Source organism: Corvus brachyrhynchos, unplaced genomic scaffold, assembly GCF_000691975.1.
Source record: "Corvus brachyrhynchos isolate BGI_N302 unplaced genomic scaffold, ASM69197v1 scaffold466, whole genome shotgun sequence".
Taxonomy (NCBI): Eukaryota; Metazoa; Chordata; class Aves; order Passeriformes; family Corvidae; genus Corvus; species Corvus brachyrhynchos.
The window spans coordinates 2,160,812-2,170,864 of record NW_008238635.1 but is presented as its reverse complement, the minus strand read 5'-3'; the positions used below and the strand labels follow the sequence as shown (position 1 = coordinate 2,170,864).

The window sequence follows — 10,053 nt, the reverse complement described above, 5'->3', positions numbered from 1 at the left end:
ATCCTCTGGTGGAGTTTAGAATGGTTCTATCAGCCCCCATTGCCTGGTTTTAGTATTGGTGGGGTAAATTCTGGTCTGTTGAGCTGTAGCCTTACCCTCAGTCTTCTTGGAGAGAAAATTTCAGAGAGAGAATAAGATGATGATGAGGTTAAAGTAAATTGTTGGGAAGTTGAAGTCTAAAGTAGAAACAAATGAGAAATAAAACTCTTTTTAAAAGTGGAGGGAAGTATTTTCTTGCTATTTTTCATTTCCCTGGCTTGAGTGAGTGTGTGTCGTGAGGCTGCAGAGATTTATATTACAGCTCCTAAGCACCGGTGCTTGTTCAGAGTCTGTATTATTCTGCCCCTTTTTATTCACTCACCTTCTAAAGATGTAGTGTAAATATTTATCTTCCTTCTGGCCCATGGTGCTGCCCAGGACCCAGTGCTGTTAAACCCTCTTATCACCTCATCGTTCTTATCTCCTGCGATCCCTGCCAACATTCAGAGTCTGTCAATGGGAACGATCGTGCCCCTTAAAAGGTGCCACAAATGAGCAGAAAGAAGAGGTGATGTGGGGGGAAAAATACCTTCAAATAAAGCGCACATGTGGTGCCCCTGGAAAGGGCAGGGTTCGTGTGGATGTTTGCTGCTGTGCTTTGCACACTCTCGGTGTCTGTGCTTAGGGAGGTGACTGAAGGCCTCGAGGTGAGGTCTCGGTGTGGAGCAGCACTCAAGGAGCTGTGGGGTCCCCTACAGACCCTTGTGCTGGTGTGGAGGGCCCAGCCCCAGCTTCATCACCGATACAGGGTCGGGCTGGACCAAAGCTCACCCAGGTAACCGGCATGGATTTGTTCTTCCTCTTTCTCCACTGGTGCTAAACGAAACACGTGAGATGGAGGAGGAGGCGGTGTCCCTTCGGGCCACCCTCCCGCTGACAGGTTTCTGCACACAGCCTGGAGGGCAAATGAAGCAGCTCTGACCCATCAGTGTTTATACAGCACTGCTTTTAAACCTGCCCCGTGAAACCACAGCCACACACTGGCCAGTCATGGTCTGTTTGCAATGGCAAGGCAGCAGCAATCGTGTCTTACAGAGTGCACAGCATCTCAGCAGGTTTAGCCAAGCCGTTTCCTTGTCTCTGCCCTTCAGTCCAGAACTTGTGTTGGGTTAAGCAAGGAACAGAAATTCCCAGGGAATGAACATGGGATGGCAACACCAATATAATCCCATCACTTATGAGACGGAATTGACGTGCAGCAGCCACAGTGCCACTTAGCAGATAAGACAGTTGGTCCATCTGCGCTCGGTCCATCTTCTCTCATTTCTCTTGCTTAGATTTCTCAGGAGCAGAACAAAATCCTGTTATCCAATAAGTTATCCACTGGTAGTTGGATTTTCATTGAGTGACATCTGTCGCAGGCCATGGATGTAGGAGGTACCAGTGGTTTTGTAGTGTCTTTGTTTTGATGGGTTTGGTAGATGTGGGCATGTGGGTTTGCATCTCCCAGAAAGGCCATGCAGTTCAGCTGCCGCCCTGACACAGCCAGATGTGCCAGGAGGCTGTAGAAGCCACCAGAGATGGCACATGGCATTAGGAGGCAAGAGGAAAGCTTGGAATCAGATCTTTTGCTGGTCAGTAACTTGTCTGGAACTGAGCACTCTTACATTTGAGTGTGCCATGGCCTTTCTTTTCTTTCTGGTCATTATCTGTCTGCCTGTGTGGGTTCTGCCATTTCCACAAGCTCCTCCTTGTTCCAGATGGAGAATTGCTAAAAGGGCTCTGGGACAAGGGCCAAGCAGTGCCTTGCAAGCCTTTACAGAAGGTGTGCTGCTGCTTTGAGCCTGGCTTTTCCCCTCTTTTGCGTTGAAGTTCACTGAGTCAGAGCAAGTTTCCTCCTTTTCAGCCTGTGACAGTGACATTTTTCCAGCTGATACAGAGGCATGAAAGGGCATTTCTCAGAGGCATCCTGGCTCACTGTTGGCCCAGAGCTGCCCATCTCCTCTTCTGCACTCTCCAACATCAGCTTCCCTACTCAGCAGCTTCTCTTTGGTCCATCTGCTGAAGGGATCCATCTGATCACCGCCAGCATCTCCGTGCTCCTCCCAGCTGCAGAGGATGCGCTGCAGATGCCCTGCTCCTGATTGGTGCCAGTGGGGTGAGGACAGAGGTTTGTACCTGCCTGCTCACTGTTTGGGATCATTCATCCCAACAGAGGCACATCCTGGGAGAAGGACCCTAAAACGCTCAAGGGGCTGCTGCTTTCTGTTGCACATCAGGAAATATCCCTTGCATCAAGGCCAGCTGGAAGTCATCTTCACTCGTCTTCTGCACATGGTGTTTGATTGCAAAACAGACATTTCCAGTGCCTGGCAGGCAATATTTGTCTCACCTAATTCCCACAATGGGAGCTGTAATCCTGACTGTCACAGCCCATCGTTGATTAGTCTCCAGGTGTGACCATTTTGCTCTGAAGGCTCAGCGCTGCCATACCTGGAGCAGCTGGGTGCATCAGGCTGCAATTAGCCACGGTGCTCCAAAAAGCCAAATCAAAGAGGGATTGAGATCAGCAGCTTCCCAAGGGCTTTCAAGGCCGTTAGTGAGTGACCACACTAGAACTTTTTCCATTTACCTGGATTAAAATTGGTCACAGAGGAAATAGAAGCAAACAGCATGGCATCTGAGAAGTGTAACAAATAGCATTTGGCCATTGGGCAGGCTCAAAGCTGGGGGAAAATCCACAGCGTGAATGAAGTGCAAACCATGTTTGCATAACACTGGATTAGTAGCTCTTTTTAAAAACCACACTGGGATTAAAAAGACGCATTTCCTGTGCCGGGACCAGCGCTCTCTCCTTAGCCCAGCAGATGCCAGGAAGTACATCTAAGAGAAATAAAAAACCTTGTTAGCCCCAGCCAGCTGCTGCAGGCCTTTGGAAGAGGAGCAAATGTCTGTAGGATTCCTGGAGCAGTCCTGTGTGTTTTATAGGGAGTTCTGCAGCGAAGTGTTCCTGTGGGAAGGGGTTTCTGCTGCACAGCTCCAGTCCCATTCACCTGTGAGTTTTGTTGGCTGCAGTCTTGGAGGTGGTGATGCAGAGGGGAGCTGGATTCCCATCCCCCAGCCCACATATTTGACATCCTGCCTTCCCAATAACTCATTCGGAGCACTCCCACCTCTCCTTCTCCAGCCCTGCTCTGTATTTTGCTGAAGTCCGTGCTGGCCCGGTCACTCCTCTGAGCAGGTGTGTGATTAAGGAGCACTCAGGGGCACTGGCTCACACTGGTTACCTTATTAGTGTGGAATAATCAATGGATGCTGTCTGTGATCCCCTCAGTTCTTTGGTTTGTGGTACCATCTAATGACACCCATTTGCGTTCTGCTCCCATGGCTGGGGCAGCCATAGGCTCCTGAAATGAGGTGTCTTCAAACATTGCTGTGAGAGACATGAGTGGCACGTAGTGGCACATGGAAGGAAGAATCTGACCCTCCCACCCCATTGCTTGGAAAGACATTAAATGGATTTTCAGGCAGCAAATGCCTGTTACATCTGGCTTTTTGTCCCTGTTGCTGCCATGGTTGACATGTTGGTGCAGTGTCCCAGAGCAAAGCATGGCACCTCCCACCCCAAAACACAGGCCATTCCTAATTCCTCAGCTCAACAGGCTTAATATCAAACAGAGTAACAGACTGGGAAAGCAGAAGGCTTCCAGCTATGAGTGGAATTTCTACCTGTTCTCCCCTTGTTTTCCCTTTCCCCTGCTCCAGAATCCACAGCAGACTGTAGAATTTGCACCTTAATCCCAAAGATGATGGTAATTAAAAACTTAAGTCTCCATAGACATGCAAATAAACTGGGGAGGCAGAGAACTGAATTAGAGGCTAATCCTGGTTGGCGTAGCGAAAGCAAAGGGACCAGTAATTCTTTCCTTCTGTTTTTCACCTGTTCTGGTGGCAGGACGAGGCTGTGTCGGGGTGAGGTGCTTGGGTTTGCAGTGCTGGATGTGAAGCACCAACTCCGGCAGAGCCCTGGGGAGGGGACACACATCCCAGAGCATTGCAGCTGATGCAGTGGCTGAAGTGTTACCTGGAACAGGGAGCTGTGTGCCAACACCTACAGATCAAAAATGGCAAAGCCGTTTGCTTTGCCCTTGCACTGCACGGGTTTCACAAGGATGAGTTTGGCAACTTGCTCTCATCCCTGAGCACTGTGCCCTTTCCTGACTCAACAGAACTTAACCTGGGCATTGGGGTAGACCTAAATTCTGGAAGCAGGAACCTAAGATTTATTCAGGTGGAAGGAACGGGGATGTTTTCCCCTGTGTGCTCCCTTGTGCTGAAGAGTGCAGCGCACTGAGCTGTGTGAGCGTCCGCTTCTTTACCCTTCTCTCAAGTAGTTGGCCAAAGCTGGGTTTGCACTGAAGCATCTTGCACTAAAGCATCAGGAGTAGTGAGAATCCCAGAGTGGGGCCACAGGACTGAAATCCTTCATTTTTATGGGCTGGAAGTGATAACGGTATGAACTGAATTATACTCACGTCATGACGTGATCCACGCACTCTTACGGGTGGATAGATATTGATTATCCATCAATAGGGAGTGATGGTGGATAATGATTCAAATCCCAGCTGTCAGGTAGCTGGGTGTCCTGGCTGTTTGTCTAGTCAATTAAAACATTGCTGTGATTCAGCTTATTTCTTTAAAACTGGGATTTATTTGTATTACCACAATGTTACCTATACCTCTAAAATCAAGTCTCTCTCTCTTTCAGGATGGGGAAGGCCAGACTGCACTCCATTATGGTAAGCTGCCTCTAAGCTTGGCTGTTCCTTCTTAGCAGCATGGATTTGCAGCTGGAGTAAATGCTCTATACACAGGAAGCAAATTTCAGGAGAAAAATGAGCAAGGAATCTGGATTTGATTAACCAGTGGCTCCCTCCACTAGTAAATCACAGCATGGTAGGAATAAGAGCCTTGGGAGAGGCAGCGGGGAAGATTGCTGCCCTTCCTTCGTTCTCCTCTGCAAATGTCACCTTAAAGCCTTCCTTTTCCCCCAGTTAATGATGCAGAGTTTCCCTGTACACCTCTGTGTCTTCAGGATGTGGTTGTGCCACCTGCAGACCCAGGAGTGGCTCTGGTTAGGGAATGCCAAATCCCTCGGCCTTCAGGGAGGGTCTGTGCCAGTTTTAACAGGTTACACAGGTCAGGGGAAGGGGACAACAAGGTGGCCTCCACCTTTGTGTGTCCTGGTGACAAACCTGTTCGATCACAGCTGAGAGAGCAGCAGCTTCTCTGCTACCAAAATCAGCAGAGGCAAGTCACAGTTGGTGTCCCTCCTACAATTACAGGCTAATTAGATACGTGATTTAATTGAAAGATTGTTCTATCTCCAAATGAGAAAAGTAGAGACTGAAGTGACGCATGCGGTGCTGATGTGCAGGGAATAGGAAAAAAGTATCAATTTAATCTGGATCATAATTTTTTTCCCAAAATTAAGACATAGCCAGTTATTATTTTGTACTCTCTCTTGATGCCTGTCACTGTAATTAAGAGCATACTTGTCATTCTGAAGTGTTTGTGTCTGTCTCTCTCTTCTTGATCACTCCACAAGGACATTAGCAGGATGGCAAAATTGCTTTGCAGACATCAGTCCAAAGCAAAGCATTTGGATCTGGAGCTAAGCTCCCAGATTCCCGGGCCCCTGAGCTGAGGCTGTAGTCACAATAATGTGTGATTTGTCCCTGTGGGATCTTGCCTGTAGGATAGTCTATTTTTCAAATTCCTGTCACTGTGACTGGAATGGTGAATCTGTTGCTTAGCGCAGCGTTGTCCGCAGATGGACGGCACTTCAAATGCCACATTGCCTCTTTCTCTGCCTAATTCATTCCCCATTCTGGGCTTTCTCTCTCCTGGGAAGATGCTTTCCCAGCTCCAGGGCTGAGGGATGCGCCGTAGATTACAATAGGTTATGCAAAAGCGTAGCACATGTGTAAGTTATCCAAGAGCACCTGCTTCAAGCGAGCCCAGTATGTGAAAGGAAAAGGTGGGTGCATCACCTGAGTTTAAATTCCGTGCAGGTGGATCCCTCTGGCTGGGGACTGAGGCAGGTTGTTTAACACAAGCAAGCATAACTGGTATAATGAACATTGTTTCAGAAATGGTTTCTCTCATCCACCCTTCCAGCTCAGGTGTTTCAATAATGACAGTTTTCCAGGGTTTTCTTCCCAAATGCTAAGTGTTTGCTAAGTGTTAACGCTTTTTCTTCTCCTTGGGTATTATCCCCTCTCTCCTCCCTGTGCATCATCTTAGGGAAGCCTCTCTGGGTCGCTGGCACACAGGTCTGGTGTTCCTGTAGATGCCCGGCTGTTCCTGGTGGCCATCACTGCCCCCAGGACATCCTCATTCCCTTACCTGCTGGTCTGGCCATAAATCTCCTCGAGCTTGGAAACAGCGTCTCAGATGAGTGACTGTGTTTGATTCAATTGGCTGTTGGCCTGAAACTGGAGCTCACTGTCACCTCCCAGTCCCATTTGGGTCAGCCTTCACAACCGAGCCGTTAATTGCAGCGGAGAGGCAGGAGAGCTCCTGTGGACACCAGCTCTGAGCAGAGCACTGCCTTCCCAAGGCCTTCCCTTTTGCTGGAGGCTGTTCAGGGAATTCAGGGAAGGGTTAAATCCCATCAGCAAGGCAGCCCCTGCTTTTAGGGTGTCTGCATCCCTTTTTATGAGCCGGCGTGGCCTGACAGCTGTCCTTGGGGTGACAGCTCTCCTGATTACAGCCGGTGTCGCACCGCGTCCTGCTGTGGGTTATAAATCCTGCCTCCTTCCGCTCGGCGCTGACCCCGGCTTTAATCGGGGGTTAAGTGGAGGCCAGCGGCAGCGCGCTCCGGCAGCTGGTGTCCCTGCTGAGCAGCCCCTGCCCCTGGGCTCCTCTCCATCCATCCATCCACCCACCCACCCACTGGGAATACTGAAATCATTGCTGCTGCCTCTCCCAGAGGAAATCAAGGCTTCTCGGAGCGAGGGAAAATAAATAATAAAAAAAAATTCATCATCTGAACCCTGAGGATTAATGGAGTCGGGAGGCGAACTGCGCTGAATGGAAATTCATCTTCACCCGTGCCAGTGTCAGGGCTGCCGCTCCAGCCCTTGACAAATCGAGGGTCCCAGGCTGTGATAAATCCAGCAGCTGTGCTCGTCCCCAGAGATGTCCCCAGCCTGCTCAAGGACACGGGCTGGGCCCACCAGCAGCAGCACCGGACGAGTAAGCCACCTCTCCCTGCCCGTCCCCAGAAGCTGCCCCCACAGCTTCCTTGGCACCTCTGGAAGTCTGTTTTCTGCAGAGGGATGTGCTCCCCTTCAGCTCAGCCTCGCCCACAGCCCCACCTGCTTCCTCACCAACCTGTTTCCTCCTTTTGGCCCCTTTTTTATCTTTTCAGTATAAACTCCAATCACACACTGAATTTATTTTAATGAGACATTACTGCTTGTCCTTTTGGATTAGCAGAAGACTGCAGAGTAATGCAAAAGACACTCTAATTACTAAAGGAGTCAGTCGGATGCTTTATAAAAACACCCAAAATGTGATTAAAACCAGTTGCTACCGATGCCAGAGGAAGCTGCCAGCTTCATGGACTTGTAAGGCAGGTTTTGGCTTCACTGGGATCTGAGTTGCACAGGCTTAAGGGAAAATCCAGGGTCTGGGACTTCTGCTAATGTCAGCCAAGTCCAGCTCTTCAGTGTTAAAAGAGTTTTCCTGATTTTCCTGGTTCTTTTTTTTTAGCATCCTGAGGGTAACACTGTTACATCCTAGGACAGGGAAGAGCCCAGGTCAAACTTTATCTTGGCAGAGAAAATCAGGGATGAGTAGAGGTGTGAGGAATAAAAGGTGTGCCATGAACAGCTGTCCCAGGCCGTGGGCACAGTCGCCTGGAGCTGGTGCTCGGGGAAGTGGTGGCCGGCAGCTGTAAACCATCTGAATTTTGTGCAAAGGGAAGGGATGGACAAGAGCCAGGAGCGAGGCAGCACTGATGATGTCCTGCCTGGGATGTGCCGCCTACTCCCTGGGAGATTCAGGAGGCAGGTGAGGGGCAGGGGCTTACCGATCCATTACAGACGGTGACTGCATTATAAATTCTGGGTACAAAAGCAGGCAGGGAATGCTTTCCCTTTGGGGGTCTCTGCAGTGCTGCAGTAGCACTCTGGGGCCCTTGCCAGGGTCGGTCTCCATTCCTGGATGTGAAGGAGCCGTGGCCAAGGTGTGCCCAGGCTCCCCCCGTGTCCCAGGGGATGCCCTGCAGCTCCTTCGGCTCCCTGCACCTCTGACGGGACCGCAGGCTCTGGGTGCTGGGTGCACCAGCAGCACCCCCTCAGGACTTCTGGCTTTGCGTTGCTCTCACTCTGTTCTTTCTCCTTCCTTTGCACTCTTAAATCCAAAGGAATGCATTGCGTGCTGAACGCTGCCCCGGGCAATGCTCTGCTGCCGGGCCAGGTGCTGAGCCGGCGTTTCCTGCCTCCGGCACACGCCAGCTTCAGCCACCGCTCCAAAAACGCCCCTCACCGCCGCCTCGGGCCAGCAGCCCGGACTGACCCTTCCCTTTCTCCCTCCAGCTGCCACCTGCGAGTTTTTGGACATCGTGGAGCTGCTGCTGCAGGCGGGAGCCGACCCAGGGCTGCGGGACCAGGAGGGCTGCCTGCCCGCGGAGGTGACGGACTCCAAAGCCATCACCTGGGCGCTGCAGCAGCACGGCACCGGCGAGCCCTGACCCCGGGGCCACAGAGATGCTCTGCAATAACACCTCCCTTCCCCCTTCCCCGCTGCCCTCCCCAAACACCTCGGGGGTTCGAGGGGACCTTTTAAAGCACCGGGTCTGGCTGGGCTCTCCGGCAAGAGGGCCAAGCGCAGGCCCTGAGCAGGATGGGATCAGAGTTTGGCATGCTCTGACGCTTATCAGTATTTGAGGGGGGAGGGAGGGGGAAGAGGGCCTGGAGGAGGCCCCAGGTATTATTTTAATGTATCAAACATGAGCACTGTGTTGGCTGTCTCACCAGAGCAGCGCGGGCTGACCGCCGGCTCCTCCGTGGGGATGTGGGGCCAGGTGAGATGCTCATCTCTCCTGTTCAGGTTGAATTTTGGTTGGTTTGTTTGTTTGTTTGTTTGTTTCCCTGGGTCCAAACAAAATCATATAAATAAAAGCACAGTGTTGGGATCGAGCTTCAGTGTGTTTGTTTGTTTGTTTTCACAGGGCTGACTTGGAAGCCATAAGAATGGGAGGCAGCTCAGTGCAGCCATAGCCCTTGGGAAGGCCTGCTCGAGCTCTTGTCCTGGGGAGAGAGGCCAGCAAAGACAGCAGGGTCACACAGGTGTCTGTCTGTCCCTCTAGTTCTCACACAACATATGTTGCTAGTCAGCCTCTCCAAGTTGACAGGACTCTTTACCACTTTGCTGAATTGAATGCCTTTAAACCCCACCTCCGTTACGGCTCCAGGGCCTCCTGCTGCGCGTCCATCCCTGGAATGGCTCCTGCGGGGCTGAGGTTTGGCAAGAGCTGCGCACAGATGAACCTGCACCCACCCTGTCACCCCTCTGGGCCTGTCTCAGACACTTCATGATCTTCTCAGCTGGCCAAGTACCCAGAAAGTGGGAAAAATGTGCCTCATGGCCATGCCTGAGTGCTGGAGTGATGTGGGGTGATCATGGGGGTTAATGCTTCCTCATGAGCATCCCGACTTGGCCCATGAGAGCTGCCAGGGATGGGTTTGTGCTGTGGGGCAGCTCCCAGCTGGGAGGGAGGCTGCTGCAGTGGGTGGGTGCATGGCCACAGGAGACTGTGGCTTCCCTGCGGGATATCGCCATGAGTTTGCTTTTCCCAGACAAGATTTACAGCCCGGGGGGAGCAGAGGGAATCTCCAGCGCTGTGACAGGAAGCCACTTGCCGTCAGGTTCTGCAGCACATCCAGCCTCAGGAAAATAAATGGGAACGTTCCCGTGGCTGAGGCCTGGCTGGGCAGCAGGCTCACGTGGGTTTTGGCCCCTCACAGTGTCTGTGGCTCGTGCCAGCGTTCGCTGATGCTGACA

At 51.5% G+C, this 10,053-nt stretch overlaps 1 protein-coding gene across 1 annotated transcript in view; it reads left to right on the top strand.

The window, feature by feature from the left end:
* Positions 1–9,189, top strand: part of ACBD6 (acyl-CoA binding domain containing 6) — an 83,158-nt gene extending 73,969 nt beyond the window's left edge. Inside the window, exons 8-9 of the mRNA XM_017737402.1 lie at positions 4,748–4,778; positions 8,586–9,189. Coding sequence (XP_017592891.1) covers positions 4,748–4,778; positions 8,586–8,740 — 186 coding nt within the window. The 3' untranslated portion in view covers positions 8,741–9,189. The remainder of the gene's footprint in view (positions 1–4,747; positions 4,779–8,585) is intronic.
* The last annotated feature ends 864 nt before the right edge of the window (positions 9,190–10,053 follow it).